The 26,894-nt window shown below is 44.0% G+C and overlaps 3 protein-coding genes across 4 annotated transcripts; all 3 read right to left on the bottom strand.

Annotated features, from left to right (window-relative positions):
- Positions 1–453: 453 nt before the first annotated feature.
- LOC118510866 (alpha-tocopherol transfer protein-like) lies at positions 454–7,846 on the bottom strand. Of its 2 annotated transcripts, none has more exons than XM_036053213.1 (7): positions 7,408–7,846; positions 3,369–3,708; positions 3,046–3,248; positions 2,768–2,918; positions 2,519–2,666; positions 2,285–2,441; positions 454–2,214 (listed from the first exon to the last, which is right to left on the bottom strand). In XM_036053213.1, the coding sequence occupies exons 2-7, from the start codon at positions 3,475–3,477 to the stop codon at positions 1,792–1,794; spliced, it is 1,191 nt and encodes a 396-aa protein (XP_035909106.1). In that variant the 5' UTR covers positions 3,478–3,708; positions 7,408–7,846; the 3' UTR covers positions 454–1,791. The 2 variants fall into 2 exon arrangements, with proteins under 2 accessions (XP_035909106.1, XP_035909105.1); XM_036053212.1 differs by lacking the exon at positions 7,408–7,846 and adding an exon at positions 3,878–4,501.
- Positions 7,847–8,233: 387 nt separating this feature from the next.
- On the bottom strand, positions 8,234–9,387 carry LOC118510867. The gene is made up of 3 exons (XM_036053215.1): positions 9,236–9,387; positions 8,640–9,137; positions 8,234–8,577 (listed from the first exon to the last, which is right to left on the bottom strand). The coding sequence occupies exons 1-3, from the start codon at positions 9,278–9,280 to the stop codon at positions 8,350–8,352; spliced, it is 771 nt and encodes a 256-aa protein (XP_035909108.1). The 5' UTR covers positions 9,281–9,387; the 3' UTR covers positions 8,234–8,349.
- Positions 9,388–9,557: 170 nt separating this feature from the next.
- On the bottom strand, positions 9,558–23,321 carry LOC118510046. Its single transcript, XM_036051435.1, has 7 exons — positions 23,032–23,321; positions 19,121–19,340; positions 18,298–19,038; positions 15,810–15,934; positions 13,185–13,365; positions 10,490–10,605; positions 9,558–10,389 (listed from the first exon to the last, which is right to left on the bottom strand). The coding sequence occupies exons 1-7, from the start codon at positions 23,173–23,175 to the stop codon at positions 9,658–9,660; spliced, it is 2,259 nt and encodes a 752-aa protein (XP_035907328.1). The 5' UTR covers positions 23,176–23,321; the 3' UTR covers positions 9,558–9,657.
- Between the last annotated feature and the right edge of the window lie 3,573 nt (positions 23,322–26,894).

Below are 26,894 nucleotides of genomic sequence, written 5' to 3' on the forward strand. Positions count from 1 at the left end.
AGGTTAATTTAGAAATATATTTATTTAATAATTGTTTTTGGATACTTGTGCATAAAAACTGCCAGCAATTACTGACTCATGGGTAGATTGAATAGATCATACATCATTGTATACAAACAACTTTCACTACTCAGCACATCCTAAACCCATAACTCTCCCTTGTTTGACTTATCTGGTTCAAACCAGCCTGCGCTCTCTATCTAGAAACGGAGTCGCTTTCCATCTCTCTCTCTCGCTCTTTCTTTCGAAAATGAGAGAAACCATTTTTCCGGTTGGCTTCACTCACACTCAAAATGAAAATGAGTACCGTAGAATAGCAATTTTCCCCAAACAATAAGCACTCACCAAGATGACTGAGTGCCTTAAGAGTTCTTGTGCATTTCTTAAGCCTCCATCAACAAGAATTCCATTTATTAGGTGTTAGTAAAAGTTCTCGCAGCCTTTTAAAACCCATTTTTAATATTTTGCTTTCTGAATGAAAATAGACTTTATTTGTGGTTTTGATAATTGTCATTGTTACATTTTGCTAAATTTTAATCAACAATCGCTAGTGTGTTTTTTTTTTGTTAGAATTGCGTTTAATTATTCTTCAATTCATCCGCTTTTTAAATTGCTCTTGCTCATTTCATCTTGCATTCCGCTTTAAATATTTCTATTGATACATTTGAATGTGAATAGCGCAAACAGGCTCTAGCTAAATATTGTAGGGCATTTTCGAATTTTCATTCCCTCTCTTTCTCTGTGTCTCTCTCTGTCTATTTGTTTGATTGTTTGTATCAGTTCATTATAACACTTGGGGCGGGATTGATGCGTATCGTGTACGATTTGTGTTTTTGGTGTACGATGGATCACCTCTACCGGCTACGTTGGAATAAGTTCATAGCAGTAGTGTGGCACTTAGACTAAATTGACTAGCGTTGAATAAGTTTGTTTAAAACTAAATAAATAAACTTGATACCAAAAATCCCTCCTCCTTCTCCTCCATCTCTTTCCTCTCTACCGATTCTACTTTGATAAAGTTTTTGTTTTTGAGTTTTCCATCCATCGAGCGCTCGGCGTTCAGCTCTAGCAGAAAGGAAAACTTTCTGCCCACAGCTTTGACTGACAGCTTGTCTGCCTGCTTTTGCCCGTCCGCATTCGGAATTGATTAAATTGAATTAAAAAAGTCCAATGCCAATAACAGAACCCGCATGGCATGGTAAAGGACGAGCAAACTGCCCCCCTGTTTTATGTATCTCTCCTGCAGCTAGTGATAAGTTTTGTTGTGTGGTTTTGCATTCTCTCAATGTTGTCCCGAGGTCTCCTGATGTAAAAATATAATCTAATCTGCTAAACCCTTCTTTAAATTGACTAGAATTATCGCCTAGACATAACTCCCTTTGATGGGAGCTCTCTCTTTCGCTTTGTTTATTGATTCATTCGTATTTTCTATCACATGGAAAGCTAACAGTCTAACAGGCCATCAACTTCTGCACGCGTGCATAAAGCCCCTTCCTAATTAGTGAATGAAGTTCGACAGATTGGCTTGAGTCTTTTTTTGCTAGTGTTTGTGTTGTCGTTATTTGAACAATTCCTTCGTTAAATTAAATCATGGTTTCTTTAACGCAACGAGTTTGTTAATCTTATCAATCGAAAGCGAACTAACAATCAGATAGTGAAGATAGAATACTTGTACGGTGCTCAACAAGCTCCAGAAGCTGGTCTGCCATCTTCCACCATCTTTCACCAGTGAAGCTCGTTTGCCGTTAGCCTTGTTGTACTTTATAGCGGTGAGCAAGCTCATCTTCTCTTCTACTTAAGCTCCTCCACTTCCTTCTCCAGATCTGTCCCACTGACATTCGGTGCCATACCGTCGTATCCATTTTTCAGGAAGATCTCCTCAATGTTCTGTATCGAGCGAGCATTCCGCTTCGGGCTCAGTACACGCCGATCATCCTCATCGAACTCACTGTCCTCGGTTTCCGTGTCACCGAACTGCAGACTGTCAATGCTTTCCGCATCCCCATCACCGCCATTGGATGGTCCAAGCTGGTAGCAGCTCTCCGACAGATGATTGTACGTTTCCAGATCGATGAAGTACTGCTCGTTGTCCAGTATCGTCTGGCGCCATTCGGTGTTATCGAACGGACCAAGGTTGCCACCGTACTCCGCCGGCAGCAGGTCCTTGGAGACGTACTTATGCAGCGAGCTTATGCTATTACCGTGCAGGTGTATCTGAAAGATGAAACGTAGGGGATGAAGTAGTGAGGACCAACGGCGATTTCGAAGAAGTCCCTCAACTTACCCGCCGTCGAATTTTATCCTTGAGGAATGGTTTCAGCACGGCCAGTATGGCGTCGAAGTAGAACGGTTCGTGCAGCACGTGGAACGCTTTAAAGCGGAGCGGGAACGCTTCCTGCACCACCTCAACCGTTTTCTTCGCCAGATGTGGTGAGAGATACCTGGAAAGTCGAAATGGACATCTCAAAGTTATGCAAAAGTCGAGAAATTGAAACCCATCGTAGTTGGTCCCACGTACCTGGCGTGAGCAAATCCAAGTCCAGCCATATCGAGCAATACCACTAAGCCACCAATCTGAGTTTCCGGACTTCGGACAGCATCCTCCAGTGCTAGCACGTTACTCCGGAACACGTAATCCACTGGAATTTTGTAAGGATCACATTTTTCTGTTTGGAGAGCAAGAAGAAAAAGAAAAGGACAGTAAGTACCCCCCGGGACACACACACACACATATGCGCACACATAACCTTCATCCCATTGGACTCACCAACTCGAAACAAGTAAATCTGCCGTCCGTGTTCGTCCTTCTTCGGCAGCATGGTTTGAATTTGCATCTCGAGCATAAACTTCATCTCGGACGGTGGGGACACTTTGAAAATCTCCGGGTATTCCTCCTTCATCTTGTAGTACTTTTGCATCTGTAATGGGTGGAGGCATTATTTCCGATTCAGATGCAAATCTAGGCACTAGACGAGCAAAAGGGTTCTAGCCCCGTGTGACAGCTCCGAAAGGCATGAGCAAAACTCCCACCTGCCCCGTACTTACCATTTTGAACGCTTTCTCGACGTCAAACTTTTTGGCGCGTAAAAATCGCAACAGAAACGAATCATCCCGCCGGCACCCGAGCGCACGCTGATGGTTCTCGTTGTAGATGTTGAGCTGCTGCCGGAGTTGACGGATTTTGGTGTACGTCAGCTCGCCGCCCGTTTCGCCCAACTCCTTGTCGGCCTTCTCCCGAAACTTGACATCTGTTGGCAGTTGGAATTGACAGCGCAGCGAATGAGAAGTAAAGCAAAAAAAGATCGTAAGTCCTGGCAGGAGCTGAAATGTGCACCGAGAAAGGCTTGCTGTTGGTTGCATCCACTGACCTAGATTTTTGTTCATCTCGTACTCGAGCATTGCATTATTGTCGAGCGTGGCGGTTTTGCCGAAGATTTTCCGCGGGCTGTTCAGCGGTGTGCTGTCGTTGCTGGACATGGCTGGGCCTTTTTTGCCGTTCCCGTTTCTCGGTTCCCTGATTTACTTTTCTCTTGTGCAGCCGAGTGATGATTCCGTTTGCACTTTACGCCCTGATGGTTCGGGAGTGTTTGTGCGCGGAGAAAGTTTTCTAATTTTTTGTAAAAGCTGCTTTCGATGCAATTCCGATGCGCTTGCTTTATCACAAAAGCGATGGGAAGCAAATCATTCAAACGATGGGCGTGTAATTTGCTGTAAAGAGCGAATAATGGAGGTTCAAATTAAAGAACTGCTTCTGGAGTGATCGGGTCTCGGGTGGTTTAATTATCAAGCCAATTAGATGAGACAACAAATTTTAAAAATGAGAAAAAAAAACAAGAGGTCAGATAAAAAATTGAGTTGAACTTCCTTCTAAGATTACCTGTTTTTGTCCTAAATATTTCCGCCCAAAGGTATGCAATAGATTTTCCTTCAAATTTTAGTCTGCAGTTAAAAGCTATGAAAGCTTAGATGTTTCACTTCATAGGCCACAAAATGTCCCAAAAATGCTCTGTAGGTGATCACAGGAATGTGAGTGAAACATTGATTGCATACTGCCAGGTGCTGAGTATCTTCAAAATCATCGAGTGTTTCCAGGAATGAGGGTATTTGAGAAATACTTTTTGGTTTTAATGCTCTTGGAGGCTATTGTTGCGAACAGTTTTGCGAACCTTCTCAGAATTAGACTTAAAGACTGTTGTCAGTCCCTGAAATTTTTTGGATTAGGAAAGGACAGTAAGACTTGCATGTCGGGGATTCATTTTTAATGGAGATCTAAGACAGTTTTACAGATTCTATGAAACATCATCTTTTTTAAGCACGATTATCGATTATTCATGTGTATGGACACATAATCAAACTTGGGTTCCCTTTCCATAATCCGTTCATAAGTTCTGCTAATGGCAAACCTAATCACTTCCTTTAGCAAAGCAACGACTTCCTTCCTTCCTGTTCTATTCAAAACATATTTTTATCTCCATTCAAATAGCTTTACCCGCACCAAACAACCACTCAATGCGCAAAGAAATGGATAAACATACAGTGGATTTGTTTATTTTCCCATTGGCGATATATCGTAGCTAATGTGCAATCGATATGCTGCTCCACGATTGAGCTCGATTCGTATTCGAACATTTTCCCATCTTTCCATCTCTTTTTCCGAAAATCGTTTTGCAATCGTTCACCCGTTGCTATCCTCATTGATACAATCCGAATGATGTACGAGGTCGTCTAAGTGATTCATAAATTCAACGGGCGATCAATGCACAGGACCCAGGCCAAACAATAAAGAAGGCCACAATCGTTTGGCACACACACACGAACGACACACCATGTGAACGAACTTGCCTCTTAAAGGTTTCCACCAGAGTGTGAGGTGAACAGAATAAAAGATGTGCCACTACTACGAAGGAGCACATATAGCTGTTAGCGGTTCTCGTATAAAAACGGCGTGCATCAAGATAGCGTTCGATTCACAGCGACGGACGCACAGCACTCAGATAGAGCAGATTATTTTTAGAACAAACAATTCTTTCGCCACCTGACAACGTGTCTGCTTTTTGTTGCCCCTCGTTACTTCCGTCCGTTGCGCTTGCGAAACGAAACGTCGGGGTGTTGCGAGGTGGGGGTTTTCTAAGCCGCCAGACCAGGGGGTTTTGGGCCTGGGTTGGAAAGGTGGTTAGACAATGCACTTCAAGTGCATCCTTTTACGACGCTGAATAAAGTGTCGGTCGTGATTTAGAGAATTCATATTTTATTGTATTCACGCCTGCAAACGTAAACTTAACGATGGCGCTAACGAAGGGTGACATGTTGGAATAAGTTTTATGCGTTGATTTTAGCAGTTGACATACTGATTAGAATGAAACATTACCTAAATTTGATTTCCCTTCACACTGCGCTGAAGCAAGGTCGGTGAAACGGGAACACGTTTGAGGTGCGTTTGTCCGATAAAAATAGATTACAGACGCTTCCCACTGTACAATAGCTACTTTTTTCATCCGAATTGTATTTTTATTACTATCTTAACGAGCATAGCTAGCATAGTTTATCTCCGTGGTAAATTATAGATTTTAAAATGTTTTTGAAGGAACGCATAAAAGATTGGATAAAATATTCTCTGTGGGCGAGACCTCTTAAACGAGAACCCTTGATTTAGGCAACCAGGACTAGATGTCTTAGATTAGGCCTATTCAGCCCTGTGTACGGCGAGGCGGTTTGGATGGGATTTGAACCCCGATCCTGCCGTGTGAGGAGCGGCGTCGTTGTCGCCTCAGTCACCGAACCGCCCCTTAGAGGGAATATCTACCAAGAAATATGCCAATAGCAAACCTGGAGACAGATTTCTCTACCCGCGCAATATAGGAAGAGTTCTGGTTACACCGTTTCCTTTGACTATTTCATAAATTCATAATGAAGAAGTTTTTCTGTGGAATCTACAAAAAAAATCTAGTAAGGTTCACAAAATAACTAGAAGCAATGTTTCAAAGGTTCTTTTACGTATCGTGAGCTGTTTCGATCGAAAATCATAACTGATAACGAACGATTCATGAACGCGCAAGGCCTGGGATTCAAAACTTGAATTGTACCATGTGCTTTAATCATAAGAGAACGTCTCTCTCCAGATGACCTCATCTCCGAGATGCAAGTCACGGATGATTGTTCTGCGATCAGGTAAGAGGAATAAGAATGCGTTTGAGATCCCATACTTTTATCACCTTCTATCTTAGACTCTGATAGGAATATTTCTTAACCAACTACTGATTTTTTTTAGCTATGACGATATTGTGTACTTAATAAGCACTCTGTTTTACAAAAAAAAAAACCGTCCCATCATACGGAAAAAGTTCTTTGCAAAAAAATAGTGCTCTAGACCACCTGACCTGTTCGCTCGCTACATAAAACGTGTGTTATTTACTCAAATCTCATTTTATCCTCCGCTAAACCACTGATTGATAGCCGTTCATCCCTGCCGGGCGTGATAATAGAGCCCAATCAATGCAAATACCGCATCCCTCCGCAGAAGCAAACAATCCCTGTGTCCGTTTGCTCCACCAGAACACACGTTCCAAACTGCCAATCAACGCGGACGGGGCTAAGCGTCGTCAGTCACATGCTGCCGTCCATGATTTTGTTTTCCAGGCACGAATTCAACACGCTAATGAATCGTTTTCGCCCCATCAAAGTTGCACCGAGAAGCACCGATACCTATTTTGCAATGCAAATGCTGCAAATGTACCATCACCACCGTTGGTACGTTGGTAAGTTGCACCGAAATCTGATGCAATCTCGCAAGAAGAAGCCATCAAGGGTCCGATAATTGGAACTGGTCACGCAAATGCAAAGTGCCCAATTTTCGTCGGTTCTTGCGACGGAAACATGTATGGTGAAATGGTCCACTGCATGTACACGGCCGTGGAGACAATGTGGCGCCCCAAAATGTAATACCGTGATAAGGTTCCGGCTCGTCCTAATACATGTCGGGCTGTGTTTGGTTTGCGTCATCACCATCCCAATGTGTGTCCTTACTGTACGGTCCGACAGTTTCTGCTCCGTTCCTGGGGAGAGATTTGGTGAGATACCGCGTGCAGGATACAGCGGGCGCAAGATCTCAAAGCGCATACTCCATGGAGTATTGATAGAACATCAGGCTACATCACATGAGAGCGTCTGTGTGAGACGGTATTGTGTCTGGTATTTTGATAATGTTTTTCTATAATTTCCTGATTCTTCTGTTCCTTGATGAGTAAGTTTTTAAATGCAATTGTTTAAAAAATATAAGAATAGCACGCTACTTCTCATTGGCAATCATGGCGCTAGGCGCTCTATCCTTCTCTTTCTCTCTGTCACTCTCTGTCAAAAATTGTCCTCACGTTCGGAGTCCACACACGTCGCATCTCTTACTACACTTACCACCATCATAGCCGCATACGCCAGTGACGTGTTAATCTACGGTGCATGTGACGATGTTCATGGTGGAAAATTAATTAAAATATCACGTCCAATTAAACACGGAATACTGAGCGCACACGGACAATCGTTCACAAACGTGTTGATGGCGTCTGTTGCGACACCGTTCCGCTTCACGTATACACTACGATAGCGGTGAACTCTATCTCAAAATGGTAAAGCGTTACACTTTTTCGTAGCTTGATATTACGTGAAGTTGAAGATGCACTTGGAACGAGAAACAACAGTAAACACTCTGGACGTTTCACCCAACACTAGACATTCATGTCCTTGAGGTTCGGATCATTCCCTTCACACTGCGGTTACAGTTGATAGATACAGCGGTGTCGTTAATAATACCCGTAACAGTAACCCGAATTCTAAGAACACATCCCGTAAACTGATGAATTATTCACTACGGGTTTCCCTGAAGTTTCCGCTTTTCTTTTCTTTCCCCGTCCACTTCTGTTACTCTCTCACAGCCACCGCCCCCCGTTACGCGGCGTCGGACAGTTTTTGTACGAATCGGTCCCGGCGGCTACTCAGTTCTGACTGAAGCGTGCCAAAATTCCGGAGCACATCCGAGAGCACAGCCGTCTAATAGGGCGGCAACCTTTCGGTGCTCCACGCGCGTCACTCGGTTTTCGAGCAGTTTTGCACTCGCTCTCTCTCTCGAAAGGTGTAGAGAGCGTGGAAAACAGATGTTTTTCCCCCGCCGTAAGTGATTTTCCTAGCAGCTGTCAGTGATGAGAGAGCCGAAGGGAAAAAAATGTAAATAAAACCTTGACGCTTGTTTTAGCATCTCACTCTCTCGGCGATGTATTAACTACATGTGGCATCAAATGTTTCACTGATCAACTTTGGTCTTTGAGGGCTAGTGGTACTACTGCTTTACATTATACAGGTTTAGTTTCCGGATTCCGGAAGTGCATCGACGGCGCTGTTTTCGGTTTCACCCAAACATCCTACGACCTTCACTAGCATGTCGTTAAATTCGGTTGCTGCATCCTGAACCGCCACCGAAAGACATTGCTCGGTGTCTTTGGCCAATGCGGCCACCTCTCGTGACGTTTGTCCAATAAGAACTGCTGCATCTCGAACAATTTCTTCCACAATGCTAACCGCAACGGGGGCCTAGAATTGATGGATAAAGCAATCAAATCCTGCAAAACTCATAATATCCCTCCAACACTCACGTTCTGCAGCGCACAGTTGATCTGATCCACAATCCAAGAGTTGTCCGACAGACACTTCTGGCCGATCGCTATGATCTGTCTCACCTTCTCCGCACCCGCCTCTATGTGCTTTCCAATCTTCTGCTCGATCAAGCGCACACGGTCCAACGTTTCCTTGGCACACTGGCCCGCCTTACCCCGAGCGTTCTGCACAATGTCCCGGATTTCTTGAGGAACTTCCGCGAAGCAGGGTGACACTTTGGACTTGAGCTCGTCCAGCGCTCCATCGTAGCTTTCGATTTCCTTCAGCACCTTCTCGTTGTACAGCTGCTCCAGATCTTGGATGGCATCTTCGACCGATCGGAACTGCTTGTCAGCGTTTTGCTGCAATGAGGCAAGGTTTACCAGCGCCTCCTTGGCGATTCCGTTGAGCAGGTTATTGAACTCGGAGAAGAACTGAGCGCGAGAGTCGGACGATGGGACGCCGGATGATGGGAGTGCTACTGGACCAGCTTGGAGCTTTAGGGAGGAAATAGGAAGATGTGGTTAATTTTTTTTGGACTTGATTGGAATTGATTTGGACTTCTTCGTCCTGTCTTCGAGTCTTGACTTCGTACCTGTCCAAGGCAAACCGCCAGAACTCCTATCAGAAGCAGTTTCATTGTTTCTCCGCACGTGGTAACTTGTCGGGGGCGCTTGCTTCGTAAGTCTTTTTATATTAAGCTTTATTTATTTAAAGGTACTTCAAGCAACTCACCCAAACAAACTACTCGAGATAAATGTTGTATCTTGAGGTTCGATATCAGCTCTGTGCTATCTTTGTCGAACAAGACACGCGAAAGGGGGAATTTCTCATGGTTCATTACCACAAAAAAACAAAACGGGCCGATAAGATACATGACATTACTTTCAGCACACAAAACACAGGTACTCCAGCGGTCCATTTCCCCAACGCCCATTGGCACTTTATTTCCTATCTGTTTTAAAAAGTTTTAGATTTTATCAACTGGCTCTTATCTCTAGACGCGTATCACCTAACTTACTCCTCGACCACGCACGCCGCCACGGGCTTCTTTTTATCCGCATCCTTGTGCTTTCCTTTCGCCTTAGTGCCCTTCGCTTTCGATGAGGTCGTGAGGGCGGTCGTCTGGACAGCGTTGGCACCATTCTTCCGTACTCCGTACGTCAGTAATCGATCAAACTCGTTCGGTCGATCAAGCACCTGGGCGTGGATGCTTTCAAAGTCGAACTGTTTCCCGGCCGTGCCACCGTACTCCTCTGGCAAAATTTCCGGCTGAATGTACTCGTGCAGCGAGTCCCAGTTGGAGTAGTGGAACCGTACCTGATCCTTAATCTTCTTGCTCAGCATCGGATACAGGATAGCAATCGCTGCGTTCATAAACACCGACGAGTTGACCACGTGAAACTCGATGTTCTTCAGCGGCAGCAGATCCGTCTTTGCCGAACCGATCCGTATGTTGTTGGGCGTCAGAAAGCGGAAGCTCTTCAGCGAGTATCCACTCAAATCGATCAGGCAGGTAACACCGTTCTCGAGCGTTTCCAGCTCGTCCAACAACAGCTCAAACCAAATATCGTCCAGATTAGCCAGATCGGTGACGGCCATGTTGGAAAAGTCAATCGCACCGAGCCGGGTCACAAACACGCGGCGACCCCGCTTGTCGCGATGCTTTAGTGCGAATTTTACGTTGCGATTTAGCAGCTCACCGTAGGCGGCGATCGGTTTGTGGAAAAACCATTCCGGGTTCGCTTCCTGGTTGGATTAACATAACAAAGCTTAGCAAACGATGTTTGCGTGTGTGTGTGTGTGGGAATGTGAGCTAAATATGTGGTTCGATAACTGCGACATTCACCTTCAACTTGATCAGCTTAACGATGCGCCCGTACGCTTCCTGCACGTCCCAATCGCAACAGTACAGAAACCGGCAGAGGAACAGGTCGTCGCTTCTTCGATGGCAGTCATCGTAATCTGGCGGGAAGAAAGAAGCGGAATGCTAAATTTAGTCGCATACGGAACAGGTATTGCGTTTCATTGAAGGTTTTCGCCAAAAAACCACCGAAACCGGTTAGATCAAATGGTCCGATTAAGCGTCGATTTGTGTGTGGATGCTTTCATTTTCAGCGTTAGGCCCAGTTCGTTGCACCTGAGCGTTTGTTTGCCAATGCTTACGAGGGCTTTACACGGAACTGGCTTAGGGAATTATTTAATCAGGGAAGTGAAGCGAATAGAATTCTATCATAATGTGATAGGATATTTATTTGGATTTTGATTTTTGATTTAATTATTTAAAGATTCGATTCTTCGATTTCTATTTTGGTAACACAAACTGAAGACATATTGGTCTATAATTTCTGTTGTCTTTTGCCTAATTTATCTACAATTTGCTGGTAAGTCTTTCATATTGGAAAGGATTTGTACGGAGTTTGATACCGGTTCTAATTGTCTAATAATTCTATCTTATTGAAGTATAAGTTGTCAGTCAGCTATACAAACCATATCTTAGTAAAGCCACCGAGGAACTCTCAAGTCTTAGGTTATTTTCAGAAATTCGAATGATTACAGAGCATTCATTGAATATTAATATTTTTTAAATTTTCTAATAATTATTCAACTTCACTTGCATACCGAAATATATATAATGACTATTATTTCAAAAATAAAGTATTAAGCTTATATTTTTTAATCGCTTAAACAGAAAAAAACTAAATAATTAATTAACAGATTAATCTTTTAATAAATAAATAAAGCTGTAATACTCCAGTGAAAAATCTATAGTTGAATATCAAGTAAAATTTTCCTCAATTTATTTTATTAAGCACTATAAATAGATGAGGCTAAACTAATATAATAAATTCATAGAAGAGAAAGATGCTATCGTTTACTGGGACCTTAAGCAACAGGGCAGCTTTCAACCTTTAACGCATCAAGGCAGTAAACGTACCGCTTCAAACGCATCTTGGTTAATCACCAGCGCAACATTGTGCAACAAAACCAGAACAGAACGTTAACTTTTACGCACTTACAATTTAGTTCTAATCGATCGGGCTGGAAGTAAAAATCAAATTCAAAACAAGTTTTCAATGTCACTGGCACACATTACCTATTCACGAGCTGACGCACACCGTAGAATTAATATGCTCACATTCGTCCACCGAGTGGAATTTCTGTTCGTTGTTTAGTATATTATCTGACCGATCGGTCCAACTTCTCTTCAGCGTGAGCATTCCACTTGAAACAGAACGGCCACTTGTGATGTGTCTCCCACCCTTAAAAATAAAAATCGAAAGCATCGTCAGTGCGTCCCTGACAGTGACCGCATGTGCGTGCGTCGTCACGTCATTCGTCCACTTCACGGCGCCCAAGAAGTGCCGAAAATGGTCGACTATGATCGTGGTGGAACGCCTGCTACGTTTCGTGCAAACCATCAAGCCCCCTGTGACAAGGGAGCGCGTTTCGTGCTTACTGCATTGAGTTATTAACTAATCGTTTGGCAGATGATCACCGGCAGCTTGCTGTTAACGGCTTAATTGAATGAAGGTTTATGGCGCACGGTAATGGGATGCTTGTTTTGGAGCTAGAAGCGTTAGACGGGCAAATTAAATGGCGACGAAACGATTTCCGCCATTTTTTTTCCTCTTCATGCTCATTCATTGCTATCTTTTCATTAAAAAATAAGTCTTCGTTGAAAGGAGAATTCAGATTTTAATTGTACCATTGTTGTATTTGACAAAGCCGCACAATCACACCACGTGAAGCCAACTACAATGTAACGCTTTCTCGGCAGAGAAGTGCATTCGATGCACCGATTGCAGGCTGCACTTTCGCTTTCGCGTCTGTTCAATTGGGAAGCAAATAAAAAGCAATTGCACAAAGTTGAAGCTCGAGAGCTTTCATTCGTGTCTTTACCATTGTTTCCCTTTGACGGTGCAGTGTGCACGGTACTTACTAATGGTGCAATAGCAAGTGCATCAAGTGCAACGTTGAGTCCGCTTCCGTCTTGGCTTTTGCATCACTTGTGCCGCTCACCGGGAAGCTCGAGTTCTCGATCTTTCAAAACCCATCACATTTGATATGCGATTTCCAAAGCAAAATCTTCCACGGACTGCCTGAAGTAGTCTTTTAAGCATGAAAGAGCTCATCTGTGCCCTACGGTGCTTCGATAGCTTCCCATTCGGATCGGTTTACCACTCTCAAGAGCCGGCCCCGACCATTTGCGATTGACATGAAATATGCAGCCGGTGTTGATAAATATGCTAATATCGATAGTGGTTTGGGTTCCCCTTTTCCACTGCTCTTCTAGGGCCCGCATAAATGCTGATCTTGCGATCGTGATGAGCGACTAATGAATAAAACCACGCACGCACGCGTTTCGTTGCATCGCACCAGTGGCACTGTGTCTCAAGAGCTTTCCGGTACGAATGGGTGGTATTTGGTTCGGCTTGAGTTTTTTTGTCTCGCTTTATCCGGGTTTCCTTCTCTAAGACACGAACACACACACACGTGCTCAATGTCATCCCACCCCCCCCCCCTCCCCAGTCGTTACTTACTTTGAACGAGCTTGCGCAGTTCGTTGATCTTCTTGGTGCGTTCGGGCTGATCGGCGAAAAGGGTCACTGGGGCGTTGCTACCGTTGGTGACATCTTCCACCGCCGGCAGGTCCTTGCCGTTGGGCGCACTCTTCGTAACCGCCTTTATTTCCGGCATGATCGAGTACCTCGATGACGACGTCTGTTGGTGGCGCGAAGAAGAAAAAAAAACGGAAGTAAACAGGTTAAGCACGCAAACATTTTTACGATTCAAATTCTGGACACGAATCGGATGGGTTGTCGATAAAGTTGGCGACAAACAACCCCCTCATCGATTTGTTTTGCTGTATTCAAAACTGAGCCACAACAATATCGAGCGAAGGTTTGTGGTGTCCAGCGTGTTGAAGGTTAATTACAAGTTGTGTGTTCAAGCTAGGCATGATGTATGATGTCCGCCGAACGGATGGCCATTAACAAGGCGTAACAGGTTACCCTCAGCTCTTTTGACCAACTTTTGGCTCAACGGTAAACAGATGAGTAAGCTGTGGAGCTAGAAAGGGAAACCAAGGAAACAAAAACCCCTGACCACAACAACATTGATCGGGGGTTTTGTTATTGTTTGTTAGAACGATTCGATTTGGAGCAATATTAATCTCGATTGTCTTAAAAAGCTCGCACACAAAGATTCAAGGTGAGTTAAGGCTTTCGGTTCAGCATAAATGTAGGGGATGGTGGAGCGAAATAGAGCACTTGTTTCATTAGAGTAACTTGATTACTGTAGAGCTTTTCTTATAGGAATTTGTCCACTTGTGTTTTAAAGAGCTTTAGATTAAGCGTTTTTAGCATAAAACAAAATTAAAAATATCTTATCCAAAATGGTGAAGATTGGAGTCGATTCGCTCAAAAATAATTAATTGACTGGCTTAAGCGAATTATATTCAGAGGTTTATTATTTTAATAAGCAATACCGTAAACCCTTTCCTGATCGATAATAAAAAAAGAATTGGCCAGGGCAAAGTATTCCTTTTAATTCAAGAACGCCAGAAATGGCTGGACGAGACTTCTCGGGGTTTAAATTTTTTAAGAAAATTAAGCAGGAAAAATATATTTTATTAAATAGAAAATGTGTTGACTTTTTAAGAATCTCTCTTTAATTTTGACAGATAAGTGTCAAGATTGTACAAATATGAATGTGTTATAAAGCCATGTCATTTTAATAGAATATTAAAAAGTAAATGGTTTATAAATCCATTCAGTTATCGGAAAAAAACATATTTTCGAACTTATTTATGTAATTTAGTGTTAACTCTTTATGTATAGATTATTTATCAAATTTGCTTATTTATCTTGTTTTGTGATTAAAAATTTATGAAAAAGAAATAAAATTTAATGTAAACAAAATAAAACATCATAGCCAATACGGTCAGGTAATACGATTCTTATAGAATAAAAGAAATAAACACTGTCAGCAGTATCACCAGAACATCCTTCAAGAAGAAAAACAAGAGGTTTTTCATACTTTTATTTAAAAAACGATTGATCTATGTATAAAGAATCAGCAAAGCATTAATCATTAACATAAGAAAACTTTGGGGATATAAAAAAGCTTGTAAATGTAACACATTTACATGTATTTATTTTACAAAATTATATCCAAATAAAAGTTCCAAAAGCTTACACAAACAAGTAAACAGTAAATAAGAAAGAAAACACATTCAAATGATTATATGGTTCATGTCTCTCAACACCAAAATATAATGTTTGGAGAGTAAAATAAAATATTATCGCTGAATGTCTAGTTTTTTCTCCTCTCTCTTTTAAGCCCTTATTGCGATAAAAATAATTACAGTGTATACACCTGCATGTGAAAACGTTTTACTGCCTCGGTTTCCCTTTTTAGTACAGCATCAACATAAAACTAAACAACCTGTATGTCGGCTGTTTATAGCTTGCTAACAGCACACACACACACAAACTAAATAAGCGATGTAACGGTAGTACTGCAACCTTCTGCCTTGATTTTAACATAACAGTGTGAAAACTTCTGTACAACTTGTAATGAATCCCTTTATTAAGAAACCACGCACCACCCTACACAATAGAACACGTTCTTTAACGATTAACGATCTTATTGCACCCATGTTGCACTAACCCATCCCATCTCATAAAACTATCCAATTTACACCATCAGAGCCGACAGCTTTTTCAATTTCTTCTCCAACTTCACACATAACCGCTGCTACAAGCTGTCCTCAGCCAATAAAGCAGCAGCAGGCAGCCGCAAAGACGGAGCGTGATTGTTGTCGACCAAAGCGGTATTCTTCATATTCTGCTGCTGCCAAGGTTTTGTTTTTAGTGTTTCGAGACCACCGAAAAATGTGGGCCACCGCTAGAAACTTGCCACCATCACACGTTTAATCGCGTAAAGTGGTACCGACCAGAATAAGATGCAAGGCTATTACTGGTGGGACTACCTTGCCTTGCTTATTTCTAAATTCCAATTCGATACGCTGTCTTCTTCGAGTCACGTTCCCATTTCTTATTTCCACTCCTATTGTTCGTAACTAGTAGGAGTACGGTATTGCGAATGCCAGCCAAAAGTTTAAGTAGAAAAGCAAGCGAAACGATAGCGAAAGTTGTACTAACAGTGAATAAGCAAGCAGGTCTGCCTGGTTCGCATGCAAGGTCAGCGGGAGCGGGACCACAATTTTGATTTACAATCTCGCGCCCGCCGACAGGAGTCACTCCGAACTCACCGAGGAACTCCACAACTTAAAATGCCGACTGCGCTTATTTTCGGCTGTAAAGCTGTGGGTCGTGTGCTTTGAAAGCATATTATTTTCTTACAGCCTTGGTGGCCTTTGGTGCACTTATGTTTGGGGTGGGATTGGTTCGGTGTGATCCCATCTACCAATTGGTGGACACATTTTGAAAATTATACACTTGCCTACTGCGTTTGTGCAATGGAGGAATCCCACCGATTCCTTGTGGGAAAGGTAGTTGAAAAAGTCGTTAAATGAAGACACTAGTTGAAAGGTAAATTAAGACGTGTTTGAGTACATTTTTGGATGGGTCTTGAGCGCCGTTAAGACCTCTAGCCTTTACTCTACCAGCTGGAGTTTGGTAATAAAATCTCTTGTTATATGAGCGAGCTCGCTTTTTTTCTTGCAAATCATCTCCATATGCACGATACACGCACGCTCCTCATAGCACATAACCTTCACGACCATCCGCTGTTCGGACAGAGAACTATTCATTATGGTGGACTGGCCGGTGGACTATTATAACCCACCCATTCCGCTCATCATTCTTCCGCCATCTTCACCACTTCACCACACAACCCATCACACAGTCACACGGTTCTTCCTTCTCGAAATTGAAAGTGAAACCATTAAACTCGTCTCGGCAAAAACCCATTGCCGTTGCATAATTTGTTACTCATTAACGGATATAACATCGTCACTGAAAATCGTTTTCACTCGCGTTGATAACAACGGCAAAACCCCCACCCCCAGCCGTCCAAAAGCAGCGAACGCGCACCAAAAATGTCAATACGAAAAGGATCACTTTTGGGATGATGTCCCTTTTACGGCTGCTGGCAGCACTGCTGTTTATTTATTTTTGGGGCGGCCCGGGGGGCCCTCCGGTTGGTTGACACACATTTGTTTTGATTTTGTTTTTTTTTGTCTTCAATGTGGTAGGGTTTAAGTCTCCATATTCACCGACCTAATATAAGCACTACTGAATATTTCCAAGGCCGGTTCGGTGCTCCGATAAGCCCGATGAGCGAGCGAACGCGAACGAAAGACTTCAATGCAACCGACAGTGAGCAACCGCGAGCGGCGCGTACGGTTGTCCCTTTAACGATCGCGTTTCCACTGGTCACACTTACCGGTTTCCCTTCCCAATTCCTAAGCGCACACACACGCTCACCAGTGGCACTTTAAAATCTTCCGCTTTCAAACAATGTACCGTACCGTACGGCGGACGCTCTACGACTGTGAGCTAGCGACACGCGTCAGGAAGGTTTTAATCCACCCCGGCACCGTTAAAACCGATGTGCGCACTAGCGATCGGGCACGCTTCCAAACGCTGACGTAGCACTTGGGGTCGTGTTTTGGGGAAGTGTTAGAGGCGCTAGCGAAGAAAAAGTGTAAAGTATGCAATTTGCTGTTTTATTATTTTCGATGTAAATTTTGCTAAACCGGCATCTTCCAAGAGTTCGATTTTGGATCGAGCCGCTTGCGTTATGATGAATATGGCACCTTTTTGCGGGTTCGGGTTCTAAACCGTACCGCAGGAGTTCAACGAACAGTGGCAGACAGCTGGGGGACTTGTGAATTGATTCAGCACGATCGTCTGCTACTGGCCGGTTTGTGGCGTCTTTGAGATAGATTGCGAACAGTTACATTTGTTTGGTGAAATTTTGCTGATTAACAGCTAATTAATCTTAATAGATCATGTTAAAACATATTAAACATATTTTAAATTCGATTTTTTTTTGGTTCAGTATGGTTTAGTTAAAAAAACAATTTTTTATGGAAATTTAATTTTTATGTTAGTTTTGTAGAAAAAAAAAAAGCATAACATTTTTTTTAATTTGTGTGTTTGTTCCGCTGCCTGCAAGCAGCTTACCTTTAATCACTGCACTGTGAAGAAATACACAGCATTGAAACCGTTTCACTGACAGCATCTGAAACATTTCATTCAAAGACGTGAAATATTTCACGTTCGTTTCATTTTTAAATGCAACAGCTTTTCAGAGAGCTAGAAAGTGCTTTGAATGTATTTTAAATCTTATTTTAAATACTCCTATGCAGTTTCAATGCTAATATAGTAAAAGAAAGTGATGGTTTCCTTAGTAAAATATTTCTTTATTTTCAAAGCTATGTGTAAAGTATATATCTTAACAAAAAATATCGCATCATGCAGTTCTGCTACTGTGAAAAAATATCACACTATCTACGATCCCCTTTGTCCCCGAACACATTTGCACAATTTGTGGCTTGCTCGTTATCCACTGCCCCACACTACTCTCTACCAACGTCAGCTACTTTCTCGACCCTATCTTCTCTTCTGAATATACAGAAACAGTCTCTTCAAACCCCACCGGAGCTATCCCCCCGCCCAGTTTAATCTTCCAGCAAAGGATCTGACACATACCCCAACTGCTGCAGCTCATCAACAACCTGCTCTACTCGGCTCAAGTGTTCCAACCAATAAGTGTACGGATATTCTGGCTTCGTTCCACCGTACCGTTCCGGCAACGCTTCCGGATCGATGTACTTATGCAGCGAGGCACGATCGGTACCGTGGAAGAATAGCCGCTGCCGCATCTTCTCCGTCAGCAAGGGCTTAAAGATCTGAAACACCGTATCAAACACCCAGCCCTGGTTGACGATATGAATTTGGCTCGTTCGCAGTGGCATACTGGTGGCCAGCAGGGCTAGCATTTTCTGTGCCACTGTCGGCGTAAGGTTCCAGGCGTGGTTCAAGGTAAGTCCCTCCAAATCCATGATTCCGACGCCACCCAGCACTTGCGACTGTGGTTCCAGTGAGCCAACCTCCAGCAGTAGCATAGTGGCGCGGAACAGGTCCACGATCGGGATTTTGTTCGGACGCCATTTGCCAAACTTGAAGCAAATCACGCGCCGACCTTCCTGGTCACGGTAGGGTGAAATGGAGATGATGTCGTCGTCTCCCAACGATCGCAGTGACATCGGATTGACGTTCTCGTAGAACTCCGGGTTGCTTTCGCGGAAGGAGTAGTAGCGCACCATAAGATTGTACGCGTGCAGCACGTTCCAGAAGCGGGCTCGAAGGAACTTGATCAAATAGTCATCATCCACCCGATGCGGAATGCAGTCACCTTTTTCTGAAGAGAGAAAAACAAAAAACAGCCACTGAAGACGGAGGATGCTTCTCGCGGTGGACAATCTTGGTCGGTCTCTTCTCACCATAAATCATGTCACGCAGCTCTTCGATCATCAAACTCTTCCTGTCCGGATCTTCACCCTGCATACGGGCGACCTCCGCCACTTTGGGCGGCAGCTCGCGCTCCATGTACAGCTTGTGGACGACACCCGCCGGTTCCGGCATTCTGCACACAATCTTCGGACCTTTCCACAGGCGACAAGCGGTACACCTTCGGGGTGGTATGGAAATTGGTCGCTTTACCTAAAAATCAGACACACACAAACCAGACACTTAGTATTATAATCGCACCGGTTAAAAAACGGGTTAATTCATCGCAGTATTTGATTGATGGAGAGTCCGATGTTGATATATGATGGCCGGTTTGTTTACAAACAACTGTTGCGGTAACATGTTGCTGGTCGGAGCGTCATCTGAACCGGAACGACGCACACGGCACAGACACAATAATTAGTAGGGAGCAGTGCGGGTTTTAATTCACTTTTGATTCCGCCCATGTGTAGGTCTTCGGTCAATTAGTGCAACTTCAGTCCCAACTACACCCAAAAGTTGAGGACTTCTTCTGGAACTTTGTTTCGAAGTCTCAAATGGCCATATTTATCAATTTCCCAAAACAAATAACGATAAAGCACGTAAGTAACTCTTACTATATTCACCACCATCTTTATGCTGGCTTTAATCTCTCCTTGGCACAAATTAAACCTCGATGCAGCACGCAAGTAATGCACGTTGCGACCAGTCCGTCCGACGGTAAGCGACTGATCGGTGCGGCCCAACAATTTCGGAACCGATCGTTTTTTTTTGTGCCCTCCCACCGTAGAAACACTCGATGGCGGTGGGCGAAACCACTTGGTTTCGCGGTCAATGACAAATCGATCTCCAACATCGCATATGAATTACATTAAGGGACAGATTTTCATCAAGAACTCTGTAGCGCCGGCAGCCAGCCAAGCTCGTCCCGTTCACTGACCGCTGTTGTGGTGAGCAATTATGAATTCGAACGTTTCAGACTGCCCCAACACGAACGGCGATGTCTTTGAGCGTCTAGAAATATGTTGCTGAGCTTCGGAAAAGGTAAACACTGTGACTACGACTTTCCAGTTATGGTCGGCCTACAGTTGCCCACAGCCAGTGACTTTACCGGTGATCAGAAGGTCATTACCGGCAAGTCGCATCCACGAAACATGTTGCTAAATAAATATCAAATTTTCTTTTTCTTTTTCTTATCGGAGTTTTCAATCTTCCACCACACCAAAACCAAAAAACTCTAGGTCAGTGTTAGACAACAACCGATCGCCGATCCACCGTCAGACTGGTAGCGTTGGTGATTACATGGTTCGGAGCGGAAATAAATGGATGTCCATCGAATGCAAACGGCTATGGGCCTGTACGTTATCGTCAACAATCGGCCGTCTTGCGGTTAATGCAAATCATCAACACCGCTGCCCATCATTTCCGTTCAATGGCGGAACCGGTGAAGCTGAGCTGTCAAGTGAACGCCACCATGCTTAGGCCGGACGTTAGTAGTAGTAGTAGTAGTTGAAGATTTTGCTGCGCATAATTTGTACAGGCATTTAAACAGCGTATGGGACACATTCACTATTCCAAAAGTTATTTTTGGAACAGAGCCTAGCACTACAGCCCAAAAACAGGATTGAGTGTGGACATCAACTCATTTTTGTTTTCTTTCCAAAAATGGATATCAACCGATGGAAATAGATTTGATCACCAATATGTAAATAAGTCGGCAGCTGCTCTCAAAAGGGCGTAAGATAGAAGGGTCATTCAATTTTTGTTTAACTTAATCCCTCAGCAGGTCGTCTATAACAGCCCGCTATCTCAAGACGATGGGAATTTCTAAAAATAGGAGTGCTGAAAATATATTCAAATGATCACTCAAATATTGCTTTTAAACGAATTCTCCGGTTGGGTTGAATTAGAAAAATAAAATATTACACCACTCCCATAGAATCAAGGCGGAACTGAAGGAGAATTTATAAATGGCGAAAATGTTATCTTAGGGACCGTAAGCCATACACTTCTATAAAATTTTCAAGGTACTAATTTTGTTCTCTACAGGTTCTTAGATTCCCAAACACATCTTCTATACCTCAAATAGCTTTCAATGAATGTTAAAAATAAGTTATACAACGACCGAAACGCCATTTTGTGGTGATAAGTACGCGGCGGAAGCAAAAATCCAGCGCTCTGTACGGATGCACTGTTTACCCGGCTGTATGTAAACAATGTGGCCTCGTACCGCTCTAATCCAGCTACGAATGCTGCTACGTGATTAGCTCAATGACACGTTCAATCATTTAAAATTGCTCACTTAGACCTTATTTTAATGGAAGCGCAAAAAGTGTTTTTTGTCAACAAACAGCTGCGACGACATTTTTTTGCACCCACCCCTGAGCGTATTTTAAAGTTATTAAGTGACGAAATCTCTTCTTCTTCCATCAATGTTCCACCTTTTTTTTATCAATAAAGATCCTAAACGAAGCTGGAAGATTAGCTCGTTTTACGCAGCATCGTGTTTATCACATAACAAGACGTCGTAAACAACACACACACAGGCACAATTGTGGTGGCCGACGATGGGGATGAGAATTCACCCTTTGATTTGTGACTAATTTAACCGATCGACCTCTGACCACTCGCGCGACGTTGCTCTCGATGCCTCGATGCATCGGAAAACTGGTTTAACATCCCTAACGCACCCTGGCGCGTATTTCACCTGTTGGAAGTGCTTTCTTGATTGCAAGATGCATTTAGGGTCGGATGCAACCACCCCATCGCCGAGTGCAAACCATGACGCTGAACTTGTGCACGCCATCGGTACCGTATCAAGGTGGTCCAGTTAGGTTCGATCACGATATTGCGGCAGCTAGCTTCGGGATGTGTAACGTGGTTTGCTCCACAAAGTTAAGGATATTGAACTTCGAGTAGTAGTGACCGGTGGCCTAATTTCTGCCGGGTTCGCCTTCAAACCGAAACCTAATCCAATAGAATACCAAACAAATTGCATTAACGGCTAGGCGCTAGTCGGCCAGCGTCGGAGTACGGAGCGTGTGACGGTCGGCTACTGACCTTCCATGCAGAGTTGGCTGCCTCCAACACGTACCACGACAATCCGGCAACCGTTGATGCCGCTTTGCATGCAGAGAACCTTATTACCCTACCCGATATGTCACCCACCCAGATCTCACGGGTCTCGACGAACAGCTGTACTATTATTACCGAGCTCGGCGAACAATTATCGCACCCCCACTGCGATCGCAAATTGTGCGTACAAAATTTCTCCTGTACGCTCTGTTCGAAGTACAGACGAGCAAAGCGAAACCAAAGAAACCTGCTCCAAATCTGGGCCAAACGTGCCAACTGCAACAGGCTTGCATCTCTCCAGTGTGCAACAGTTGCAAGTAACGGCATCGCTCGAGTAACGGAGTAACTCGCAGCTGCTGTGAGGTGAGTCTTATCCAAGGTCGTCCATAAGTCGTCTAATTACTACGATCCTCTGATGAATACTCCGGATTAGATGCATCTCGCCAAGGGAAGCCTTTCCGACCTTTCCGGGGATGGATGACGCAGGAATTGCTTAATCTTTTGCGTGATCATCATCAGCACCGTTAAGAGCACCAATTTCACTAAGTGGAACCACCAATTTGGGGATGCGTTTGCATGTCAATGCATGTTCCCGTGACGCTAGCTTAATAGGCTAGATCGAACCGATCTATCTGACCATCTTGATAGGCTGGACGATTCTTCCCGTGTGGAAGTCGCGTGTTGTTTTCCCCATGCGTAACCTTTCGTGCCACATTACAGGGGTCCACATTACACGCTGTTAACAGGCACGCGCCTCTATCGATAATTCGATCAATCATTACGATGAGCAAAATGATGATACCCCCATTTAGCTACATCCAACCATTACCGTTTGTGCGGTGGAATGTGAACCCGCGTGTACCTGTTGTTTGTGCATTCGGTTCACTTTGGAGCAAGATTTTTTCGAGCTCTTCGCACAGGATCCTGCATTCCATCCCACGATGGGCGTTGCGTTCAGTGTGGCGATATTCATTTTCGTTGAAATCGAGCACAATTTTCACAATCACACGTATGAGCACTAAGAGACGCTTCGTAACAACAGGGAACAAGGAAAACAACCGAGCTACGTTTTCGAAGCTGGAGATCAGATCCTGAACTGAATATGTTATGCGCTGTGAACCAATTCCTCGCCTCGAAAAACCACCAGGCAAGTCTGGCGTTCTCTGGTCGGAGTCTGTTTTAACCACGAACATGCTCGCGCGAGATCGTGTGGTCTAAACGGGTTTTTCTCCTTCTCCCTAGTGAGGGATAAAGATATCCCATACCCAGCCCCAAGCAGAAGGGACCATTTCTTGATGCCGTACTGAGCGTTGGAGGAGGCGTTCACCTCTGTCGGTTCATCCTCGTGCGCGAGCAGAGTTCCGTTCCAAGGTCGCATATGCTGTGCGGCATGGCGAAGTCGGATTTTCCGTCAACACGGAGTCACGAAACTTGTTTTGCCGGGAGGAATTGATTGGAAGTTTGTGGATCCTGGCTTTATTTCCTGTTCTTGATCTTCTGTCTTTGTTGGAGTACGATCGCGACACCACAGGGAGTGAGTCATGTGAAGTGTTGGGAGTGAAATGCCCTGTCCGCAGTTTTCTTCCGAACGGCACGTACGCAAGTATCTATGGTTCGTTGAAGAACTGATTGGCAAGCGTTGCGAAACGTTGTGTGTTTTGTTTCAAATACGTGGACTGGATTCCACGCTATTTAAAACAGTACAAGTGTGACGAGGAGCTATATAGCTTGAGTACGAGTACGCTGTCTTGCTGCTTTGGGGTTCCAATATCTAGGTCATCGATCTCATCAACTATTTATATTTCAAGTGTTTGGACAATCTCGCTTAGACGAAATTTCTGAACCCAGAACCAGCTTTGTCTAGTGGCTTTGTGTTATCAAAAAATCGGTGTGGCCGATCTATAGCATTACGCAGTATTGAATTTGTTATATCTTCTCTTTACCTGAGGCTACGACTAATGACGATCTTGAGTCACCCAACGTAGCCTATGGCCATAACTTGTCCTTGTTATGAGAAAATATAGACTTCAACCAAACTTCAAGATATTGGACGCAAGTGATTGAACTGCTAAAGCAATGTGAGAAATTAGAGATAACTTTGGCTTAGGTATCAAATTCTCAAGAATTACAATAATCTGAAAAGTCTAGTTAATACAAAAACTATTATTACGAAGCTTCCCATGGCTTGTCACCAGCGGAAGCATAAACAAAGGCAAAAACCATCAAGAACCTTCCATACGGGCATACTAAACCAGCAGCCAACGGCGACCTTAAACTTCGACGACTAGGTCAGTTCCCACCGAAAAGGGAACTGCCCGGACACGATGCCCAAACAATGGAACAGATACATTCACCGAGTACCGAACTTGCGGCCCGGTGCTACAGACTATCCCGAGCCAAGTGTCGTAGTGAATAAGACCGCGTACACAACAATAACCACCGCTCCATCACCGCTCCCCCACGAATGGAGCTGCTGCCCGGGCACGATGACAGTACGCGCGCAAGACATCTCGCTCCATCACACGCGATCGTTTTGTACCACAACAACGAAAAACGACCACTTCACCAACCTTGAGGTGAACTAGTTGAACTTTACTATCCCGGAACCACCACTCGGCAAGCCACAATTACTCCCATTTGGTCCCAGAACGCTAAGCTAATGAGTCACATCACGCGTGGGAGTAGCGTACAAACAGACCATCCGATTCATTCCGCAGTCGGTCCGGAGATCATGTCGACAATCATGTTGCGTCACAAAGTTCTATCGTCCGGATTTGCTGCTAGATGAGTGTGTTTTTTTAGAGTTGTCAATACTGAGATATTCTACAGATCATCTTTGGAGTTAAGAATCGACTTGAAATTGACTCGTGTCTCGGAGAGGTCCTCCCCCGTCACGCAGAGGTTAATAGCTTTGACTAACCTTTCCGTACTCTTGAGCAACTGATCGGTTTGGTGAACCTACTCACGATCTTGATTGTATCGTTAAACGCCTCGCTTTTTCGCCTCAACACAATATTGCCTCTGAGCTAGAATCGGTACAAGCTATAAGCACCCAGACCGCTCTTATCCATCTACCATCGTCTCGTAATGGTTTGATTGAAAGGTGTGGCTTTATTCAAGGGCCTTTAATGGAGCTCTCCAGAGCCCAACGGCTAAACAGCTGCTATTTATTGACATTTACTGTCGCTGAGCTGAAGTGCTCTCATAATTTATTTAGGCCGATCGGAAGTTGCCGTCGGGAGGATGCTTGGCCGGGGTGTACAGCTGTTAACGCACGTTAGCTTACCAGAGTAGTGATTTAAATGCACTTAGCGGTTGAATGTTTATGGTTCAACTTCAACTTTAAAACAGCGCTAATCGATAGAAATACATCATAAACAAGTTGTTAAGTAATAACAAAGTGATTCTCCTTTTTTTTTTTTGCTTTCCCACACATCAGTCAGCCACTCATCAGGCATGCTGACTTGCGTTAATGTGACTTTCCATGTCCAGTTTAGTCCTGATCGTAATTGCTTGAGGGTCCATGTTCGTGTTGCTGTTTCAAAGCGCTCTTGAACTGTTTCTCGTGATAAAAAACACACACACCACAATGATACGCCATTTTGCATAGCCATTTTGATGTTCGTCCACCGAAACCGGACGCACGGTGAATATATAAAATCCGCAAAACATTATCCGCTTTAGTGCGAGGACGCAGAATCAAGCATGATGCAACCTGTTTTTAGGAGTTTTGTTTTGCCCACCATTTAAGTTGGATCAAGAATGCAAACATCATCTGACGGAATCAGTTAGGCACCACAAAGAGCAACCAGATCGGTCAACCAGAACTCCAGAACTCCAGTTCGTTTGCCTGGCAATAAATAAAAAACCCAGGCCGCCAATTAGCACGCCATTACACTATTTACCGGCTGTCACGACATTCCTATACTGGCGCCAAAAGCAAAGAGTTTTAAGAAGAAAAAAATGAAAGATCATCATACTCCAGCCCCATCGGTAATCGAGCCTCCCAGGCAGCCTGGCGCGTTCTTCTCGAACAATTCCGGACCACTTGGGAACGAACGGCGAACCTTCACTTTCACGATCGATGTCACCTGAAGGTAGCCAGCTTCCTCCTTTGCACGCTTACAAGTTCACCGAGATATAGTCACCGGGGCCGCTTAACTGGCAAAAGCAATTGCATTGCAAGCCGCCGATTCTGAACATTGCAACTATAAATATTCAATCTCAAGGACCACACGAACGTCACCAGACGGACACTGCTGACAAAAAGGCCAGCAGCATTATAGCGGGGGGGCGCCTGCAGTTAAGAGGGATGCTGCGAGAAAAGTCTATTGACGCAATCAAACTCCAGTTCCCGGTTTGTTTTTAAATGGTTTTTAAAATATCAACCCACTCCGTTCCGATTATCGGCCATTTATTTGCTGATGAAGTAATGTGACTCGATAAGGAGAATAATTGTGCGTATTACGACACAGCAATCAGTTGTACATTCCACAGTGAAATATAATCCTCACAATAGCTCCTCGACCAGAGAGGCACCTGAGGTCTCCTGGTAAATGGAGCACCACAATCAAACACGGGGCCGAGTGAGGGCTTCAAAGCCTCCACCATCGAGGTCATTGCTGTGATAATCCTTATCAGTAATGTTTTGCTACACTTGCCTTCACTAACATCGCAGTAGTTACTTGCTTT

Source organism: Anopheles stephensi, chromosome 3, assembly GCF_013141755.1.
Source record: "Anopheles stephensi strain Indian chromosome 3, UCI_ANSTEP_V1.0, whole genome shotgun sequence".
Taxonomy (NCBI): Eukaryota; Metazoa; Arthropoda; class Insecta; order Diptera; family Culicidae; genus Anopheles; species Anopheles stephensi.